Source organism: Leucopleurus acutus, assembly GCF_964270905.1.
Source record: "Leucopleurus acutus genome assembly, chromosome: 4".
NCBI lineage: Eukaryota > Metazoa > Chordata > Mammalia > Artiodactyla > Delphinidae > Leucopleurus > Leucopleurus acutus.
In genome coordinates, this window is record NC_139146.1 from 71,938,222 (window position 1) to 71,960,642 (window position 22,421).

Sequence of the window (22,421 nt, forward strand, 5' to 3'; positions counted from 1 at the left end):
TTTTTTAGTTACCCCTCACCTTGTCTTGGATCTTTGAGGTAGACAGGATGGGAGAGCTTCCTCCTCATCCCCCAGTCCAGGTGACCTCAGCTCTGTCCCTGTGTAAGAGCCCTGGAGAGTTTGCAGTTGGAGGCATCTTGGAAATGTAATTTTGTCTTTTATACCTTTAGGTATTTATTAAACTCACCATCACTGCCTCGGTGCCACCTTTTCTCTAAAGCAGCTGAGTGAAAAAGTGACGAGCGGTGTCAAAAACCCGAGTTGTCACAGTTCCTCATGTCTGCCCAGTTTCAGAAGGTGCACGGAAAGCAAGGATGATGCCCCACTGAGAAGTGATTGAGTGATTGTCCGCTTATCCTGCGCTCATTGCAGGCACAGTGCTATCGAAGTGGAGTGTTGGACTACTTTAAAATCATTTCCCCAGTGTATGTAGTTGAACTCACAAACGTCGAATCCACTGTCCGTGTCCCACCACCTACTGTTTGGGTTTTTAACACTCTGTTCTGCACCTCACTCTTTTCATTTTCACTTAATAAATCTTGGAAACTGTTCCGTGTTTGTACTGATGGCTCCACTTCATTTGTCTCAGTGGTGACATAGTATTCTTTCGTACGGAATGTGTTTAGCAAAGAAGTATTTAAGTAGTCCCTTATTAGTAGATGTTTGGTTGTTTTCAGTCTTCTGCTACTACAACTAGTACTGTAGTCAGTCTTGTTGACTATACAGCTTTGTGTATATGTGCAGGTGTATCTATGAGATAACTTTCCATAGGTGGAACTGCTGGTTTCAGTTTTGATACATACTGCAGAACTGCCCTTGGGAGAGGTTAATGGCTTTACACTTCCACCATCAGGCATAAGAAGTCATGTTTCTCCAAACCCTTGTCAGCAGACTGAATTATCAAACTTTTAGATGTTTGCCAAACTAGAACTCATTTTTGAAGTTACCTTGTTCATATTTCAGTGACTAAACTACTGTGAACCGAAGCATTTGGCTGATGTTAATGTATTTAATTACTGAGGTCTGTCCTCCTTATTTGATTGGTCTTTCTGCTTTGTTTTGTTTTTGTTTTAAACAGGTAGTTATGCTCGTCCTAGCTTGGAAATTGGATGCACAAAACATGGGTTATTTTACTCTACAGGAATGGTTAAAAGGAATGACGTCTCTACAGTAAGTCCTGAGGCTACCCTGGGGCAAGGGTGGGGGGTGGGTGTCCTTGCCCTCCCCTGGCTGCCTGCCTCCCCCCTTGGGGTCTCGTGGAGCCTGGCTTGGGTGACTGGAGGACCGCCAGGGGATCTGGGCAGGCTTCACCTGTGCATAGGTATGAAGACCAAGCCCCATTTTCCTATGATGAGGAGGGCTATAACGGATGAATTTTAGAAATTAAAGTTTTTATATAATAGCTCAATAGAAATAGGCCATCCTTTTCTCATATATGTGAGCCATGTATATAATTAAAAATTTTCTAATACCCACGTTTAAAAAAGTAAAAAGAAACAGGTAAAATTTATTTTAATATATTGTACTTAAAAATCCAGAATATCCAAAATATTGTCATTCCAACATGTAACCAATAGTTTTAAAAGCGGTTTTACCTTCTTTTTCATATTGAATCTTGAAAATCTGGTGTATATTTTACATTTATGGTACATCTCAATCTTCATTAGCTGCATTTCAGGTGCCCAGTAGCCACATGTGTCTAGTGGCTACCGTATTGGACAGCGCAGGTTTAAAATCAAAGTATTATCATCTGGTTTATAATTAGTGAGAAAAGTTGAGTGAAGTATAACTTGTCAAGTAAAGATATTCAATATCTTTTATTTGATATATTCTGATATTAGCTTTGGGCAAAGTTAGAACTTCATTACTCTAGTGATTAAAAAAATAATAATAATAAAGATTCTGTTTATGTTACCTGGGCCAGAATTGAGGGGAAAAAATCACTGGTTTTATGTGTTCACTTCGTGCTTACATGCATGTGTGTCTGTGTGTGTGTGTTTACGTGTGTGTGCTTGCTAAGAGTTTCACTCAAGAAAACAAATTGTCATTCTCTGTTACTCATTGAAAGATACACTTGAGGTGGATGATGAAACATTTCAAATGATATTTGAAGAGGAAGTGCTAATGCTTAATATAGTAACTGATCTAAAGTACTTGAATGGCTTCTCTTTTTCTTTTTCCTTTAACTAGGAATGATAGGCTTAAGTTTTTACTGGATTAAAATTGGAATTGAAATGGTTTTATTTAAATAATTTTGTAATTTGTCAACTTTCAATATCATTGTCCCTTTGTCATTGGTAACAGTGCTTCATTTTCGTTGTGCTCTAGTAGTTTTATGAGGCCTGTTCACTGTTCTTTCATTTGCGCCTCACGGCTACCTAGGCAGATCAGGCTTTATTTACCCTGCACGTTTTACAGGTGGGGAAACTGAGGCTTAGGAGGGGTATGTGATTTGTGAAAGAAAGTGGTAGGATGGGAGGAAAACCTGACTTCTGATTCTTCAGTCACATTCTTTCTCTGACAACTATTGTCTGATGACAAGTGCGTTTTAGGTAAAAGCCAGATCACCCTTTTACAGGTACGCTTTCCTCTCAGCATGCTCTAGAATTTTAGGTTTAAGTCTCTGGAATCTCCTAAAATTGTGTATGTCATGTAGGGAAACACCCCCTTACAGTTTTCAGCCTACTAACTCCTGCATTGTTCTCCGTGCTGCCTCCCTTTGTTGCTTTCCGGATAGAGCACGTGATGGCGGCTCCTTTTTAAGTACCCTTGTAATGATGAATGCACAGCCAAAGCAAGATGTTATTCATGGCTTTAGAGGAGGCACCATCAGCATTTCTTCAGGCAGTTTCCTGTGTCTTAAGAGGGTGTAGTATCCAGTTTTGGACAGTTCTAGATTCGTTTTTACATTTGCCTTTACAAAAGAATATTACCCCGTGCCAGGCCTTGCCCATGTTTTGAGGATTGCGTTGCCTGGGAATTGAAATACACAGTTTCCTGGAAGAGGCCTACGCGTATGTTCCTGGGCTGGAGGGCGCTCCACAAGCTCTTTGTGGGGAACTCTGCTCGCCACTTTGTGTGACCCGGGTAGTGGCAGGTGGATTCCCATAGAATGCTGCCACTTGGCCCTCGCAATTTACGGTATAGTAACAGACCTGATCCACTGTAAAGGAATTGAGGAATCTGCTTTCTTTTGTGAGGTGAAACTCTGAGGTTAGTTTCCTCATCAGTGAGGTGAAGATGATTACTCACAATAACCTTTAAGGTTCTTTGTAGTTCAAAAATAGTACAATTTCAAGTTTTAAGAACTTCCTCCCCCTTTCCCTCCTGCCTCCCTAGATTCGTCATTTGTTCAGCAAATATTTGAGTGGCAGTGGTGTGCCAGGCACAGAATTCCAGGTCCTGGGGAAACAAAAGCCATGAACAAGACAAAGTCCATTTGGGGCAGGAGCTTGGAAGCAGTGTTCAGGCAAAATATCCAAAAGTAATAAGGTCACTTCTCTTTATGCTACTTGTATTTATAAGGTATTTGCACCCAATAAATAAGAAAACTCAGAGGCTAATCCTTTATATGCTCTAAAGGTGGAAAGTAGTCCATCTTTTGAATGATCTATTTTGTCTTCTATTTGGATTTTTTCTTTTTTTCTCATTTTTGGCTTTATTAAACCTGTCCAGTGAAGTTTTACGGACTCAAGCTGGAATTAAAGTGTATATAACAAAACCTCTTCTAAAAAAATTATAACTGTACAGTGAGCGCATGCTAGCAATAGGAAACCCATGGGATTTGGAACCAGAGAGGTTTGAATCGGTTCTGCCACTTTCTGGGTGTCCCTGGTAATGTCCCTAAAACCAGGAACGTTGAAGTGATGAAATGTGGCTTTCCCCAGGGCACCCAGAAACCAGTCTTCTGTATGCCATCTGGAGTTGTGTGCTTGGCCTCTCCAGGGCCATGTTTTGTGACTCTTGGAAGCAGTGACAGCAGCTGGTAGGGAACATCTATCCCCAAGTTCCCGCAGTTGTTCTCAGAGAAGGCACAGCTCTTGATTGATTGATTTATGTATTTATTTATTGGCCACACGGCTTGTGGAATCTTAGTTCTCCGGCCAGGGATTGAGCCCGTGCACTTGTCCGTGAGAGCGCCGAGTCCTAACCACTGGACTGCCAGGGAATTCCCAACTCTTGTTTTAATTGACTGTTTTTTTTATTGCCTTGTTCCAACATGTGGTTTAAGGTTACCTCTGATGAATTAAGCTTATAGAGTGTTTAAGCTAAACAAAACAAAACCCCAAAAAAGTGTGTTAGAGTTGTAGCTAACTTTGCAGAGCACTGATGATGGGCTGGAAAAATACCTTTGGGCTGACCAAGTGAAGGGGCAAAGGCTGTCCCAGGGTAATGGGAGAGAGCTACCTTTGATTTTATAACCTTTGAGGATTATTATCCTGATTCCTGTTGCTTTGGACTGTGTTACAGCAGCAAAGTTCAAATAAGCAATGATTTCATTCCACAGTATATGCATATTTTCTCATGGGAAAAGATGCCCCTTAGCGGTGTGGTACTGTCACTGTATGACTACCACAAGTTTTCTTGTACGTGGTACACAGAAAAGCAGGGGGAAATGTGTTGAATGATGTGGCTGCTTTCTGAGAAGTCTCAGGCCAAGCCTGTTTCTTCACAGGCCCTCTGTTTGAACTGAGCCCCTCTGCAGATGGCCTTGTTGAGTGGCCACTAGATGGCAACCTGCGGTTCAGACAGGGTGACTCAACGGCCTGTCTCCCTGATGGGGGTTAGTCCACAGTCTCCGCAGGACAGGACCCCTTTTAAAGCAGATTAAACCCTTTATTGACAGTATCGTCTCTAACCCATCCTTAATAGATACATGAAGTGAAAATTTTACTTCGGGCATTTTATGCTTGACACTCCAGGTGAGCTCTCTGAGCGTCTTGCAGACATAGGGACGTCTTTGCCAGTGTGGCTGGACTTGCTTCCAGGCACGCTGCAGAACGTCATATTCACCTTGTAGCGACTTTATTTTCTTTTAGCTATGCAGTGGTCATCTAAATGAGTGGTTCCTGCTCTAGAATCTGTTGAAACAAACAACTGCTCTTCTTCCTTTCATTGGGCAGGACTAACTAAACTAAACCACTGGCCCAAATCTGGCCAGTTTCCTGTGGTTTTCATCCTTAACCTTCTTTCCAAATGAAGAGGGGAACCTTGTTTTGGGGTTAGCTGGTTTCCCTCCTCTTTGATCCTCCCCCATATTATTACTAATAAAATATTACTAATAAAATATTATTCATTATTTATATACCTGGTAAGAAAATCGAGCCATACAGTAGAGTGCCCAGTGCAAGGTAAGCCCTGTTCCCACTCCTGCCTCACAGGCTCTGCTTACTGCTTTCTTGTGCATCCTTTTAGCCTCCAGCAACCTTCATTTGGGTTCTGGCAGTAAATCTCTATAACTAGGCTATCAATCAGTGTCTCTTTGTTTCCTTCCCTAACCTTTCTCCACAGAGATCCAGAGTGGGCTTTTCAAGATGGAAGCCTGATCACGGTCTCTCCCATGATAGGAGGTGGCTTCCATTGTTTCTAGGATTCGAAAAAAACCTCCCAAAACAAACAAACAAAAAAACCCACTGTGGACCACAAAAACCCTTTGTGGTCTGGCCCTACCTCCCTTTCAGCTTCATCTTGGACCACTTCCCCTCTTACTCTACCCAGTCTAGTCACAGTGGTTTTCTTTTAGTCTTTGGACTTAGCATGCTCCCTTCTGCCACTGGGCCTTTGCACGTACCGTTCCTTTAATGTGGAAGGCCCTCGCCTCCAAAAACATCTAGTTTCCACCTGTCTTTCAGCTCTCAGCTTACATGTCAGTCCCTTAAAGGAGGGTTTTCTGACTTCTAAAATAGTCTAATTTTAATCTTTTCTAGTTTTCAAAAACATCAGGAAGAAATAAAGCACATTCTAAATTGTTGTAGACTCATAGAAATGAAATATTTACTGTAGCTTTTGACTTTTAGATATTTTATCATCTCAGTAGATCCTGGGGAGTTTTTTGTAGATAGCTACCAAAAAAAAAAAGCTTTCACAAATTTATTGCTAAAAATACATTGGTATGCTCTATTATGAACCATATTTTAGTTTATAAAGTATGTAAAATATTTACATTGATAATACTTGTAATATGTATTGCCTATACTTAGTAGGAGGTAAAAGCTCTACAGAGGAACGCAAGGGTACACATGCAGCATTGAAAAGCTTTAATATTGTCAGTGAAAATGATGACTCTTCGTTCTCATTTTTAAGGGCTAGATGTTATGAACAGAAAATTAGTTTGTAAAAATAACCCATCAGTCTACTTAAGAAAACTAAACAGTGTGTCTCTTACCTGTGAAAATAGATGGTTATCACTAGGGGCTCCCTGGAGAAATAGCTGATTTCACGTTTAGGATAGAGAGAGTACAAGGTGAACTAGAATATCTTGTGCCAGAAAGTGAGGACGTACGTGCTCAGAGACTGACGGGGATATGTCAGAAGGACACTGGAGCCAGCTTGAAGGGGCCAGTGCCCAAATAGGGACAATTTATGCATCAAAAAGAATGAAGACAGTAGCAGATTATAACACTGAGTAAAAGGCAAAAATCCTTAAGTCTAGAAAGTAAGAAAGATGGTGAGTAGAACTCTTTATAGAACAATTCCAGCCTGTAAGTGTAAAAGCATGATAGAATTAGAAAAATCACCATTTTGTACCTTCAGATGTTAAAACTGATTCAGGCAGGGCTCATCAACAGATGCTAAAATGTTACACCTGGTGAAATGTTGTTGAGGAACAGGATTGTCAGTCTCAAGGTACCATCCCCCAGATTACACACCATTTCAGAAGGGCGAAGAGTACCGTTTAAGTGGAGAATCTGGTGGATGCTACCTTCACCAAATGAATCAACTTAATATCACCAGTAATGGGACAGACTGACGTTATGAGCCTCCTCACGGAGTATACTGAGAAGGACATCACGTGGAGAGTTCTTATCATGAGTACTTAATCTAAATATAATCATAGGGAAATTATCTGACAGACTGAGATTCTGCAAAACAACTAGTCTGGTCTTTTAAAAAATGACATTGTCAAGAAAGACAGAAAAAAGGCAGGACACCTTCTAGATAAGATACTAAGGAGATAGATACCTGAAAGCAGTGCACGAGCCTTGATTGGATCCCGGATGAAAAGGAACAGCTGGGGGGAAAATTGGGAAATTTGCGCATGGGTCATATATTAGCTCAGAAAGTTAACATTTCTAGGATATTAAGAGTGATGATGGCATTGAAGTGTTTAGGAGTAAAGTGGCATTATGTTGGCAACTTACTTTCAAATGGTACAGAAAAAAGTGCATGTATGTGAGAGAGTGAGCACACATGTGACAGTGCTCATGGTGAGCCCAGGGGATGGGTATGTGGGTGTGTATTTACTAGGCCTTCAGTTTTTCTGTACATTTGAAATTTCTTAAAATAAAAAGTGTAGGAAGAAAATAGCTCATCGTGGACATGTTCCAACTCCAGGGTTTTTATTGTCTTTTGGTATTGTGTTTTATATTACTGCCCCACGTTAAAAAAAAAAAACTCGGGTTATAATTTGCCTTTATTCTGTTTTTCTAGATGTGATACAACAGAAAAACTCAGAAATACTTTGGATTACTTAAGATCATTATTAAATGATTCTACAAACTTTAAACTTATTTACAGATATGCGTTTGACTTTGCACGGGTGAGTTCTCTGGAGCCTATCCAGATGTTTCCCTCTCTCTCCCTCCCCTTTTGAGGTTTGTTTTACGTACTACAGCAAGGAAGTTGAATAAGCTACTCCCAGGATGCTAGTTAGAATTTCTCTCTATGTGTACCCTTTCTATACTAACTGATTCTGGGCAAGAATGTAGTATGTCAGCAAAAAGCTCTAGTGACAGACTATTAATAGCTCTTGAGATTGGCTTAGGAAGTAACTTGTAAATGGGCATGTAATAGACACTGTTCTAAATGTCTCTTAGGTAAGCTTGACAAATCTTTTCCTTCTCACGAAACAGCAAAGCTTCACCCATTGAGTTGACTGGAATAAGTTAGTCAGATCAAAGCCAGTTTCATTTTGGGTGCTATATCGTATCTGAAAATCGTTTGAATTTCAAACGTAAGCTAATTTCAGTGGACGTTATTCAAACATAGTTTCTAGTCATCATTTTGAAAAGTGATCATCTTGTTTGTCACGCAGTGAGCCAGTCCAAGTAGGTGAATAGGTGGTTCTACTGGAGTGACATAAAGCTGTATTTTTCAGCCTGGTCACCGTAAGGTAACGAATCCTGAGGTATAAGTTGGCGTTGTGTTCATTCACTGTCCACGGCCCATATGTACGATTACACTTTATTGCAGAATGGTGGTTTCTGTTACGTTTGTGTGTTTGGTGGGTTCAGGTGACTAGGCTTTCTTGATTGATGATTTCTTTTTAATCTTTTTTTTTTTTTTTTTAAGCAGAGAACTCAGTGACAAATAATTCTTTTTTCTTATCTCCGTGTTGATCTTTTCACTTTTTCTTCGCTTTGGCTCTGTTAGCTCAGCCAAAGGTTTATTTGCTGATGAGCATCTGTAATAACACATTATTACATCTGTGCATCTGTACATCCGGTGCATCTATAATAACACATTAGTAGTACACTGTGATGTCCTCACTTGTGAATTTTTGCAACCTTCAAGTAAAATCAGGACATGCATGAAAATGTATAGATGTTAGAAGTAACATGGTGAAATTCAGTTGCAGTGTTTTACTAAACAGCGTTTGTGTAGTTGTATATAGAATTTGTTTGCCAGATGCTTTTTAGAATAGATGCATAGTTTTTAGGATTAAATGTTTTGCTTCATGAGCTTTTTTTCCTTCCAAAGTCAGCAGTGTCCTATTGTATGGGCAAAAGTTTGTTTAGAAGCATCACGCCTTCTCACGAAAATATTTTCTAACTTCCCTGTTTGAGGGTCCAATTTTCCCACATATCCACTGCTTTAGAACCGGGTTCCATTTTCCTCCTCCCTGGCTTTCCATCCCCTTCTCTGCTGGTCACCGAGGCCCCTTCTGTTGCCTCTTTCTCGGTGCTTCCACCACAGCCTTGGGGTTGAGGCCGTGCTCCTCGCCTGTACTGCTGCCGTGGCCTTGCGTCCACATTCTCTCCCTTCTCACCCACACTCACCCCAGTACAGTGTCCTCCATCTTCCTTCATCCTGGGACCCCTCGGGCACCTTCAGCTCACCAAGCCACTACACCCGTCGCCTCCGTGTGAATGTAGTGCTTCACCCACCGTGTGGGTGGTACGGTTGCGCCCCCCGCAGCTGAGGGACAGACGGGCTGGTTTTGTCCTCCTTCACAGGGGAGCAGGGAACTTGGAGCAGGGCTGCCTTGTTGCTCAGCAGTAGGTTCAGGACTCAGACTCAGGTTCTGACTCCAGGTCGCGTCTGCGGCTCCCTCCAGGCCCTCGTAGTCCAGTCCCAGGCTTCCTCTCCCACAAGACGCCTGTGTTGTGCTGACATCGAACGAGCAGTTCGCTGAACCTGCCGCCTGCCCCCGCCTCTCTGCTCCCTGCCTTTTGTGCCGCCAAGGCTCTCCCCTGACTGCTCTCTGCAGCGTCGGGCTTCTGGGCCCAAGCCACGTGCCTCCGCTGTCACACAGAATCATCCTGGCCCGGAGAGAACATGTGCCCTCACTTACATGGCCCTCGTATCCCTCTAGCTTGGCCTTGGAGTTTGGGTACAGGCCCACATTTTTTCTGACAGGTTAAGGGAGTGCGTGTTTTCTTTCGTCATATCCCTGGGAGCAGCCCACAGAGATCTTTGCCGTTTAAGGAGAGTATCAGTAAATATCAGCAAATTAAACCCCTTTATGTAATGATGAATGACAACCACCCATATTTAATCATTACCAAATAGATTTCAGTTTAGCTAAAATATGCTCTAAGATGAGTTTGTTATTGAATCCTTTGTTTTGTTTGGTTTAGCTGTATCCCACAAGTGTCGAGGTGTTGTGTATTCATTTGCATTCAGTTCAGAATATTTTCCAGTTTCCCTTGTGGTTGTTTTGGACTCATTGGTTATTTAGAAGTGTGTTGCTTGTGTTATTTGCCAACTATTAGGACTTTCCAAGTAATCTTTCTATCGTTAATTCTGCTGTGGTCAGAGAACATACTCTGGACAGTTTCAGTCCACTTAAAATGCAGGGAGGCTTCATCTGTGGTCCAGAATATGGTCTGCTGTGATGAATGTTTTATGTGTACCTGAAAAGAATGAATATTTTGCTGCTGTTCGGTGAAATGTTTTATAAACGTCAGTTAGGTCAAGTTGGTTGATAGTGTTGTTGAGGTCTTCTGTATCCTTATTGATTTCTGCCTACTGTTCTATCATTTACTGAGGGAGGAATGTTGGACTCTCCGACTATAATTACTTCTGTCATTTGTATCATTTCTTGTTTCATGTATTTTGAAGCTCAGGCATTAGGTTTAGATAGACTTAGTATTATTATGTCCTCTTGAAGAATTGACCCTCTAGCATTATGAAATGTTTTTTATCTTGATAAAGATAATATTCCTTGTTAATATTCCTTGTTCTGAAGTCTACTTTGATACAAATATAGCCATTTCTGCTTTTTTTAATTAAAGTCTGTATGATATATCTTCTTCCATCCTCTTTAAAAACCTATTTGTGCCTTTATATTTAAAGTGGGTTTCTTATATATAGCATATGCATAGTTGGGTCTGACAGTATATGTCTTGAGATGCTTAAACCATTTACATTTAATGTATTTATTGATATGGTAAAGTTTACATCTCCTAAACTGCTATTCATTTCTCTTTTTGTCCCTTTTTTTTTTTTTTTTTTTTTTTTGCGGTACACGGGCCTCTCACTGCTGCGGCCTCTCCCGTTGTGGAGCACAGGCTCTGGACATGCAGGCTCAGCGGCCATGGCTCACAGGCCTAGCCGCTCCACGGCATGTGGGATCTTCCCGGACCAGGGCACAAACCCGTGTTCCCTGCATCGGCAGGCGGACTCTCAACCACTGCGCCACCAGGGAAGCCCTGTCCCATTTGTTTTTGTTCCTTTTTTCCTCTTTTCATGACTTCTTTTGGATTGAGGGGTTCTTTTTAGATTCCATTTTAATCATTCTTTTCCACTATTGTCTTATTAGCTGTGTCTCTGTTCATTTTGTGTGTGTGATTGCTCTAGGCTTTACAGTATACACCTTTAAATTTTCACAGTCCATCTTCCGATAATATTATACCACTTCATGTATAATGCAGGAGTCTTTACAATAGTGCACTTTCATCTTGCCCTTCCGTACTTTTTGCTGCTGTCATACATTTTACTTATACGTGTATTATACATCTCACAATCTATTGTTTTAGTCTGTTCAGGCTGCTGTAACAAAATACGAGAGACTCAGTAGCTTATAAATAATGGAAATTTATTTCTCATAATTCAGGAGGCTGGAAAGTCCACGATCACAGTGCCAGCAGGATAGGTGTCTTTCTGCCGTAAGCTCACATGGTGGAAGGGAGGAGGGAGCTCTCTGCAGCTGAGGACCCCACCTCCTATTACCATCATCTTGGCGATCAGGGTTTCAACATACGAGTTAGTGGGGGGGCAGACACATTCAGATCCTAGTATATATTAATATCATTTTTGCTTTAAATAGGCAAAAATATCTTTTATATTTACCCACATATATACTACTTGTGTGCTCTTTCTTCCTTTTGTGTGGATCCAGATTTCTATCTGGTATCATTTATCTTCTGCCTAAAAAAATTCCTACAGCATTTCTCATAGTACAGATTTTCTGGTGATGAATCTCTAAGCTTTTATTTTGCCTTCAATTTAGAAGCTACTTCTCTGGGTAAAAGATTCTAGATGGACCATTTATTCTTGCAGTACTTCAGTGATAGTTCTCCATTGTCTTCTGTCTTGTGGAGTTTCTGATGATAAGTCTGGGGTCATTGATTATTCCTTTGAGCATACTGTCTTGTTTTGTTTTCTGACTGCTTTTATTCTCTTTTCACTGCTTTTCAGCAAGTTGACTGTGGTGTGCCTTGGCATAATTTTCCTTATGTTTATTCTGGTTAAGGTTTGTTGAGTTTTTTAGGTCTTTGGACTTACAGTTTGTATTAAATCAGGAAATTTCTCAGCTGTTATTTCTTCAAATATTTCTTCTGTTCTCCCCCTCTCTTCCTTTTGGGATTACAGTTGTACCTATGTTAGATGCTTGATATTGTCCCGCAAGCTACTGATACTGTGTTCAATTTTTTTGTTTTTGTTTTCCCTTTGGATAATATTTATTACTATATCTTCTGATACTAATCTTTTCTTCTGCTAATCCTAGTAGCCCCAGTATATTTTTCATTCCAGATACTATATTTTTCATCTCTAGAAATTCCATTTGTGTCTTTTTATATCCATTTCTCTAATCATGATAATATTTTCTTCTACCTTCTTGAACATCTAGAATGTGTTTATAACAGGTGTTTTAACAGCATTGTCTTCTGGTTCCATCATATCTGTCATTTCTATATCTCTTTCTCTTGGTTAAAATTTTTATCTTGGTTGTGGGCGATATGTTACCGCTTCTTTGCATTCCTAGTAGTTTTTTCTCTTTTTTTGTTGGATGCTGGGTATTGTGAGTTTTATGTTGTTGGTTGCTGGGGTTTGTTGTATTCCTTTAAATAATGTTGGATTTAAATTTTTTTCTGGCATATAGTTAAGTTACTTGGAATCCGATTGATCCTTTGAAAGGACTGGACCAGAGCAGCCTCAGTCTAGGGATGACTTACCCCACTAGTAAGACAGTAATACCCTTCTGAGGATCCTGTCCAAGGCACTATGTATTATGAGATTTTTTCCACTGTGGCTGGTGGAAATAGAAACTATTCCCAGCCCACGTGAGCTCTGGCAACTTCTGCGTACTCTTCTGCAGTGATTCTTTCCCAGACTCAGGTGGTTTCCTCCCACATGTGCACAGACAAGTCCTCATCCAGCGGCTGGGGAGACATTCTGCGGGTCTCCAGGTCTCTCTGTGCAGCTCCCCCCTTGCTGGTATTTTGCCCCACCAGTTATATGCCTCCTTGAACTCCACCAACTCTGTCCTTTCCAGCTCAGTCGGTTGGGGTTCCACTGGGCTGGGGCTGGGTCCCCCTCCTGTGCTGTGGCCTGGAAGCCACCCCCGCACAGTATGCTGCTGTCACTGGGGACTTATCCTTTTTCTCAGGGGTCAACACTCCTGTTCTTCACACTGACCAGTGCGTGAGAGCCATTGTCTCATGTATTTTGTTCAGTTTTCTGGTTGTTTGACGTGCACAGGGGGTGAGAATCTGGTTTCTCTAACTCTGTCGTGGTTGGAAGCAGAATTCAACCCCCCACCCCCTTCTTCCCTCCAATCCTTTTCTTTTCCTACTAGAAAAATGACTCGTAGAGGTAATAATGCATAATTACACAGCAGACCTTTTAAAATTAAACTTTTAGTAAGAACTGAACTTTGTTATAGTTTTTTTGTTGTTGTTTGTTTGTTTTGCGGTACGCGGGCCTCTCACTGCTGCAGCCCCTCCCGCTGCGGAGCACAGGCTCCGGACGCGCAGGCTCAGTGGCCACGGCTCACGGGCCCAGCCGCTGCGCGGCACGCGGGATCCTCCCGGACCGGGGCACGAACCCGCGTCCCCTGCACCGGCAGGCGGACTCCCAGCCGCTGCGCCACCAGAGAATCCCTGTTATAGTTTTAATATCCTAAGTATTCTCTATTGGAAATAACAATGACATATGTTAAATATTCTGAATTACCCTTTAACATTTCCAGGAAAGAAACTGTAGTACCAGAAAGTGATAAAATGCCCCTTTTAACATCTCTCCACCAAAATTATAATCCTAAGAGTGTGATTGTTTTCCCCTCACCTTAGAACCTTGTAGGCAATTAAAAATAGTACTTGGTTGTAAAGTTATATTATTTTTCTCCTGATTTTACTTTGACTTGAACTTATGTGTAGTCTTAGGGATGGCAGAGAATCGTGAAACTTGAGAGTTGAAAGAAACCACAAGAGGACACTTGGTCCAGTCTTGTCACAATGCAGACGACAAGGCTGAGGGCCAGAGAGGAGGGGACAACACGAGGGCCTGGGCTCTGCCCCTGAGTGCAGACCGTGTCCTCTCCGTGGAGCCACACCACCTTCCTGACTCAAACTGTCCACCGTCCTGTGGTGTCCTGTTCCAGGAAGATGGTGGGGTAGAGACTCAAGAGCTGTAATGGCCAGTTCCTTCTGCAAGTGGAATTTTGTCTGAACACTTTTATGCTTAGCGTTTTCCCCCTAATGTAGATTTTATTTATTGTATAAACAAATATGGTTGTATGGATTCCTTAAGTAAAACAGCCGTTTTTGCCTTGACTCCTTTAAAAGGACCTGGTGAGAATAAGATTGGACAAATAGAATGAGATAAAAAGACTAAATATAGTGAATTTTTTGGTTGATCTGGGACTAGTTATTAAATACGAGTTAAATTTGTTTTTTCTACATTCTCTGGGGCAGAGACAGGGTACTGTGCTGAAAGCCACAGAGAGTTGCCTCTTGGGGTTCTGAGAAGGATGAATGTTGGGCTGAGTGAAGTGCTGATAGCAGCAGCAACTTGGCATCTGGCTGAGAGTGGACACCATGAATTGACGGTGATGCCGCTATCGGAGATCTTCCAGCAGTGCTGCATCCGACAGCCTTGGTGTAGGAAGGCGAGAATGATGGGGAGGACTGAGGCAAGGCCTCAGTGGGCTCGGAGGTGGGGTTGGGGAGATGGGAGCTGAGTGGAGCCCTCCCACGTGACTGAGGTGGAGAATTGCTGGATGGAGAGAAGGGAGGCCTTCAGGGTGAAGGAGAGGAAGGGCAGTGAGCAAGAGAAGAATGGGAGATTCCTCTAGGGGCAAGTCCTTGTTTTTCATTCCTTGCAGTAAAGCTTGAAGAAGTTGTAACGGAGGGTTTTGTGGAGGCCGAAGGTACCAGTGGGAATCCCCCTTCCTGAGAGGTGATCCTGTGACAGTTAATCTCTTGTTACAAGTCAGTCCTCACAGCCTGTCCCTTGATGCACCCACTTTTCCAGGTACCAGTGCTTTTATTTAGTTTCTGAGGAGGTGTTTCAAGAAAGTGTAAGAGGTCACAGGTGAAAGCCAGCGTCTACGTCGCTTCCATTTAATGGAATGGTTGTGGATGTTACTCATAGAATTTGCGAAGGAAAATTTTGCTGGGTCTTGTGTTCAACACCCCCTGTTATCAGAGAACTCTGCCTGGCTCTAATCTACATCTGCTCTGACCATTTGATTCATTTTCTCTTCTAACCTGAGTCAGTTTCTTACTTCTTAACCGATGTGTTTGTCTAATTTCCCTTTCCACACAACCCCCAACGCACCAGACACACACACGTACGTACTCCTCTCTGCTTCTGCCTTGTACTTTCATTGTAAATTATGAGGAAAACAGAAGGTGGGCCTGGGCGAGGACAGAAGTAGGAAGAATATGTGGTCATCTAATCTGAGGTCTGTTACCCTGGACATCTTGTCAGCTTTACCTTTAAGATTACTGTTTGGTTATTGCCCAGATTTGCTCAGCAGTTGTTTGTAAAGGGAATTGAACTGTGTGTCTCTTAACATTGAGAGCTGTCTTCCCCCTTCCTTCTCGGGGAGGTGGATTGGTAGTACACGATGAAATGCTCAGACTTGGAATCAGACTCCTGGTTCAAGCCCCAGCTCTTATCGATTGTCATTTCATTCCTGTGCCTCAGTTTCCTTATTTATAAATTGGGGATTATAACAATGCCTATCCTAATACGGTTGTTGTATTAAATGAGTTTGAAGTATGAGCCACTTAAAACAGTTTCTGGCTCAGTTTAAGTTCTCAGTAAAAGTTAACCACAGAATTAGAAATAGTTGTTGAATTACTCTTCGCTGACATTACTTAGGTTTCAAATAATAATTTACCTTCCAAGAGTAGTGCATACAGTAATAGAATCTGTGCCAAACAAAACACTGTGGAGAGGCTATGCCTGTTGGCAGATCTTTCTTTTTCTTTTGTTTTAAAGGAATTGTCAGTAGTTGAGCTTAATCAAGTAATTGCCTTGCAAACATTGTTATTTGAAAACTATGCTGGGGTAAGTTCTGAGAGCATCATGGTTTAGTTTCACTTTTCCCAGTGGGAGGGCACTCATGGGTTTTATGACCTTTTTGCTTGTTTTTAATGTGTATTAAAAAAAACCTCTCATTCAAAAAACTGATTTGCTGTATTTTCAGCTTTGTAAACAACCACTTTAAGATTTGAGTTCTTTAGCGCTATTTTTGCCTTATGTTTGCTGAACTGTGGTAAGGAAGACTGCATTTTCTCTTTCTATTTTGTAATCCTGTGGTCTCAAATGAGAGTTCCGTGACCTATATTACAGGTCTTCAGTGAAGACCTTTTGATTTCATGTACTGATTTATGACTTGGTTGTCGCCGTTTAAAATGTTTGTGATCATGGGCATTTATATAGTGTTTCTCAAGTTCATCTAGTATCTCTCGAAAATCTTAAGGATTTCTTTTTTAATGTTGAAGATTTTTTCTTTATAATTTTAGTAATTCAACATTCCCCTTTTCAAGTGCAAGTCTTTAAGCTATTAAAACTGTGAAAATTGGAAGTAGATCATTTGACACAAGGGTCGATGGTACAGCATATCTGGATACCTAGATGTTTGAAGATTAATTTTTGTAATATATTTATATTTGCATATTGACAATTAACTGTTTAATTACTTTGATTCAGTTTGTGTCATTGGTGCCATTTAAGAAAAAAAATGCTTAGTTTTCACATCTTGCAGGAAGACCTGTGTTGGAGACACAGTCTTACATAAACAAAGGCAATATTTGTTTTCATTTTTGAACGTCAAATCAGAACTTGGTAAAACTTCATTATTCTCTACTCTACATTAGGTGTTAGTAGTCTTTAGCTTGAGTAGTGCATTCCATATACGAAACATAACTTCATAGAATATTCAGAGAAGGATCCTTTGGTCTTGCAGCTGCAAATAAGAGGACTGATCTCATCTGTAACTGAATTTTAAAATCTGTGTTTAAGGAAGACCACAAGGCAGAATCTAGTTGTGTATTGTAGGGGGTTAGTACATCTTTGGTGTGTGCATAGAACCTGTTCAGTTCCTATTATTATTTGAAAAATAAAATTGCTTTTTATTTTGTTATCTTAGAAAATGAAAGTTGGGTTAAGAGGCAGGCAGGGAGAAAAGTTTCACTTCTTCTCCCTTAACCTCAGTGGGCCTTCTGGGGATGCTTATTGACTCTGGACAGCCTGTCTCAAGGTACTTTCTGCTTAAATTCTGACCTGGAGATGCAGAAATCTGCCGCTCGCTCCATGGTGCTCCACGAGCAGAGTCCACAGCGTTGGTGTTGACAGTGTACTATTTGAATTTCCTGCGAGGGGTTTCTAGATGTCTTTGCTGTATTCCTTGAATTTGTTAAGGTGATTTTTTTTTTTTTTTTAAATACTTGTAATGTTGATGGCTGCTTCATAGAATTCTGGGAGATTCATTTCACTTTTAATTGGGAAGCCCTTTGAGAATGCCATTAGGATCATTGTCAGAGAACCCCCTGGGCATGTCTCCATTTCGCTGTTCAGTAGCTGTTTGCTCTGGGGTCTCTCAGCTGTGCTGTCCCCAGGAATTCGGAATGCCCCCGGTCATGGTCATTTGCACGTAGCCTCACATCCACCCACAGGCAATGTTGGTTATCAGCGAGATGCCACTGTTGAGATCGAGAGTGCATCCATAATATCTCTCTCTTATTTGCTAGGCAGAAGATGGTGTTAGTGATTGCGAGCTGCTGGCTGGCACCCTTGCAGAGCAGGAGTAAGTGAGTGCTGTTCAGCTTTCCAGTCCTGTGAGTCTGATGCCTTTCATCCATGTTTTGGCATCGCTGCCAAACACATGCATTGAAATCCTTCATGATCATCAGTTTGTCAGATGATTGCACTGTTTCAAAGAGTCTGTCCAGGTCCTTTGTATCTTTTTTTTTTGTCACCTTAGTGTATGTCCATTGTGACGGGGACATGGATGATGTTGGAAGAAGGCACAGTATGTTATCAGGGCGAGACTAGCGACTTTAGGTTGAGTGAAGGATTACGAACTCCTCCGAGGGAGAGCATTTCCAGAGCGCCCGTGCCCTCAGCCCAGTGCTGCCGGAGCTGTTGTTCAGCAGGTGACCTGGGGGCCCGGTCCTGAGGTGCCGCGTGTGTTTTCAACAGTCCCCTCGTTTTCCTTGTGGATGCTCCATAGTGGGGTGTGCTGTTGCTGCCACACCCATGTGACACGGTGAGAGGAAGCTTTCCGTTTCCTTGCACAGTGCACCGCAGAAGCAAGAGCCCGTGCAGTGCCACAGACCTGTGAGGCTTGGTGGCAGAAGGTGGGCCCCCTCGAGGGCACCTTTCCTGCCGTCGTCCTCTCCACGGAGTGAGTACTGCAGCCCTGAGCAGGATGATATGCGTGGCCGGGGACCGCAGAGCAGGCTGTAGAGAGGAGGCCCCTATTGGCACTGCACTGTGGAGTGGGGGTCCCCCGCCATCCTCAGACTTCAGTTGTGTGGCCAGAACAGGGAAGGCTGACTCGGAGCCATCTGACCTGGTCTCTGTGGGTGAACGGTCGTTGTGCTGTACCACCAGGACCAAAAGACAGACCCATCACACATCTTCCCGAATCTTCATCTACTTTGTTGGCTGTTGAGTTAGGCCCTTACATTTGCTGTATTGTTTAAGTCCGTCACTTTAAAATTCACTGTCACGGCCAGAAATTCTCTGTATGCTAAAGAGCACTTCACTGTTAGAATCCTTGCGGTAACAATTTTTTGAGGAGGTGTGTGTAGCTGCATATGTGGCTGACAGTGGTGGTCACGGCATCACCCCATAATTTGGTGAACATCTAGATTCCACCCCATGTGGGATAGCCAGGCACTTTTCCTTTTCCCTTTGTAGAAAAGTACTTTTGCAAACTTTCTTTGAAGTTGAGATACCACGAGGAGGCTAGCTCTGGATATATAAAGTTACCACCTAGGGTCCCACGTCCTCTGTCCTTTTGCATAGAAACTGCCCACCTGTAGTTCCCGAATGGAACTTTGTAAGAAAGATCAGTGAGAAATTAGGATTCTTAATTGCGAGTATAAGTAAAATGAGCTTAATCTGCCCATATTCAGGTTTATGTAAATGTGTTTTCTGGATTCCTTATGCAATGTTGTCTTTCACTTGGCTGTTAGTTAGGGGTGTTCTGCTAGGAGATTTCACATCCAGCGACTCCAAGGTAAGGACTGTAACAGGTAGACAGACTGCTTTCTCCCAGAGTGGAGGAGTGAATGCATCCTCTGATTTGGGAAGACCCTCCAGAGCCCCAGCATTCATTATGAGCTCAATTTAATAACATTTTTAGGTTACTAGAAAAACATTTACCAAAGAAATAAAAATTGGTGGAAAAATGATTTTTATCAAGGAAACCTGATTCCTAAGCATGGAATTAGAAACCTTTAAACTCCATTTAGTCAAGTTATGGGCTTTGGGATCAGTAATTATGATGTTGATAATAATCATAAATGTCAAACAGCAAGTTACAGATTTTTATTTATCGCATGAAATAATCATATAGAGATTGTTACCATGTAACTAACGTATTTTGCATTAGGGTGATCAATCAGTTGACATGACTCTTTCTCACAGTAAAATTATATAGTACAAAACCGTTTACTCTTCCCACTGTGTCCTGACTACCTCCCCTCCCCCACCCTAGTCTGAATTCAGGGTTTTTATAGTGTATGATAAATGAGCTGTTTACTAATTTTTTTGTTGAAGTAAAACAGAAATTTGGATTATTGGGATTTATTATTTGGGGGCACCTGGCTCATCCTTGTTTTTGTTTGTTGAACAGGAAAAGGACCAGCGCAGCCTAGACATAAACACTGCCAAGTGCATGTTGGGACTGTTATTAGGAAAAATCTGGCCCCTTTTTCCAGTTTTTCACCAATTCTTAGAGGTACTAAATTGTTATTTTATGGAATGTATGTTTGCTTGCTTAGAACAACCAAGTATACTTTATTTAACTCTTTTATGTAATTTTCTGTTTGTTGTACTTTTCTGCCTGTAGGAACTGTGGTGATGTAATTGCTGTCAGTGAGCACTTCCCTGCGTTCTGAGTGTGCCCGTGTGTGCATTGCATGTGCCGCATCGCTCCCCAGTACAAACACATCAGAGACAGCGCGGCTCTGTCCTTTCCTCTCTTGTCCCCATTTTAAAAGCTAGTTTTTGTTTAGATTTCCTACTCTTTATAAAAAGAGTAAAACAAGATTTACTTTCTTTTGTGGCTTTAGGTGAAGTTCTACTTTTCTGAAGCAAAGGTTAGAGAACAGCCACCTGCCTTCTCACTAAATTAAGTTTGTAATGTATTCTTATCTACGCTTATCTCCAAGTAACTTGGGGACCTAGATCAATCTAAGTGGCAAACTCCTTCAGACAGCATCTCCTGCAGTTTAAATTTTCTTCACATTTGTGTTAGAAGTAATCCAGCACTTTCCTCTCTCATTGTCGTTCGTTTGCTTTAAGTATTAGCGATAGAAATTTTGAGCTGTTGGTTATTAAGAACTGGCTTTGTTGCAGTGTAATAACTCTGCAGGACCTGAAAGAATCTGAGATGTAAGTTTGAGTTACATGGGTTGTCATGTCATATAGAGCATCCTTCTTGCCCTCCAGTCCCAGGCCCCTTTAAAAAATGCTTTCTGCTTGAAAGGATGAGGGTGTTGCATCTTTGAGAAGATCCTGGGCCTTCCCCTGACTCCAGCTTCACTCTTGAAATGATCTTCCTTACAACTTACTTGGTGTAATGGTCCAGAAAAACTTCCAACTGATAGGATTCTTTGAGAACTATTACTAAAAATTGCTTTTTGCATTACTAACTGGGACTCCCAAAGAAAGGTATAAAAACTAGTTTTTAATATAAGAAGTACTTGTTTACTTGTACTTGTGACAACCCATATTTACCGGTGATCTGTTCCAGTTTCTCTGACAGCCTTAAGAAGTGTTAGCTTTGTTTGGAAAATGAGTAGAAACAGGTTCCTGTTCTCAGAGAGTTGGGCAGAATTTGAGCCCGGGTGTGAAGGGTTCTGTAGCTGAAGACCTTGCCGCCAGCAGATTTGACTTCGCACAGTTCCAGGAGCACCATCACCTGCTTCGGTGACTGGGTTTTGCTTTCAGCTGCTTAGAAAGTTAAACTTGTGGTCTGTGCTTTGTTCTCTCTCTTATATTAGTTTGCATTTTTCTTTGAAAAGGGCACAATAATCCTTTCATTTGAGCTTTTCTTGTGTTTGCATCCTCCAAACCGTTGGTGCAGCTCTCTTTGCTTTTAACTACTTGTTTTGTTTTCCAGTGTTCCTGATTTTAGTGGCGAGGATTTTTAAACATTGTTGGACTGGGTTTTATTTTTAAATCTTTGTACAGGAATACTGTATTTTAAAATATGCACGTGGCATATTTCTTGTCTGGGAGGAAGAGAAAAACTAGTTCATCGCTATTCTGAGTTCTTTTATGATCAGAGTCAAGTTCTGAATTATTAGAGGAGTAAACCCTTCAGTGGCTAGACCGCCTGGTCCTGAGACCGCTTGCAGCACTTAGCGAGGTCTCGCTGAGTCAGCTCACCACTGCGTGCGCTGTAAGCTAACAGTTGACAGTGAGCATGCCGTTCATGTCAGGGGCTATTAATGGGAGCAACTCTTTATTTAGCACTTACTGTGTGCCAAGCACTAAATAAAGTACTTTACGTGAATTAGAGAAGTTATCTCTTTAAATCCTTGCCACATCTCTGTGGGATAGGAATTATCGCTCTTTTACGTAAAAGGGTTTCTGCCAGTTTAGAAATTTCACTTCTGGGGGATGTAAAATTGTGTTTTTTGATGTATTTGTTGTTTTGTGTTGAGCCCCCATAGTATTTTTGTAATGAAAATTGTCATCTGAAGCTCCCCTCTTGCTCTCTCTCACCCTTCTCCTAGATTAGTGCTGACTTCCCTGGTGGTCCAGTGGTTAGATTGGTGCTTAGCGTACCTCAGATGGAAAGAGTTAACCTTCGTGAACTTTATTAAGTTGATTGTTACAGCAGTTGAAACCATCTCCTTTGTTAATTGTGTGTGTCAGTAATTCATACTACTTTTCCCTCCACCAGCAATCAAAATATAAAGTTATTAACAAAGACCAGTGGTGCAATGTGCTAGAGTTTAGCAGAACAATTAACCTTGACCTCAGCAACTACGATGAAGATGGAGCATGTAAGTACGGGGCAGGTGTTCCCCCGCCCTCCCCCCGCCCCTGCACATTTGCTCATC

At 41.7% G+C, this 22,421-nt stretch overlaps 1 protein-coding gene across 4 annotated transcripts in view; it reads left to right on the forward strand.

Annotated features, from left to right (window-relative positions):
- DCUN1D4 (defective in cullin neddylation 1 domain containing 4) overlaps positions 1 to 22,421 on the forward strand; it is a 68,769-nt gene that overhangs the window by 43,045 nt on the left and 3,303 nt on the right. For 3 of the 4 annotated variants that reach the window (XM_082838750.1, XM_082838752.1, XM_082838753.1), the window contains exons 7-10: positions 1,079 to 1,170; positions 7,651 to 7,759; positions 19,982 to 20,086; positions 22,262 to 22,364. In XM_082838750.1, the coding sequence (XP_082694876.1) occupies positions 1,079 to 1,170; positions 7,651 to 7,759; positions 19,982 to 20,086; positions 22,262 to 22,364 (409 nt within the window). The remainder of the gene's footprint in view (positions 1 to 1,078; positions 1,171 to 7,650; positions 7,760 to 19,981; positions 20,087 to 22,261; positions 22,365 to 22,421) is intronic. The other variant, XM_082838751.1, reaches the window with a different exon arrangement.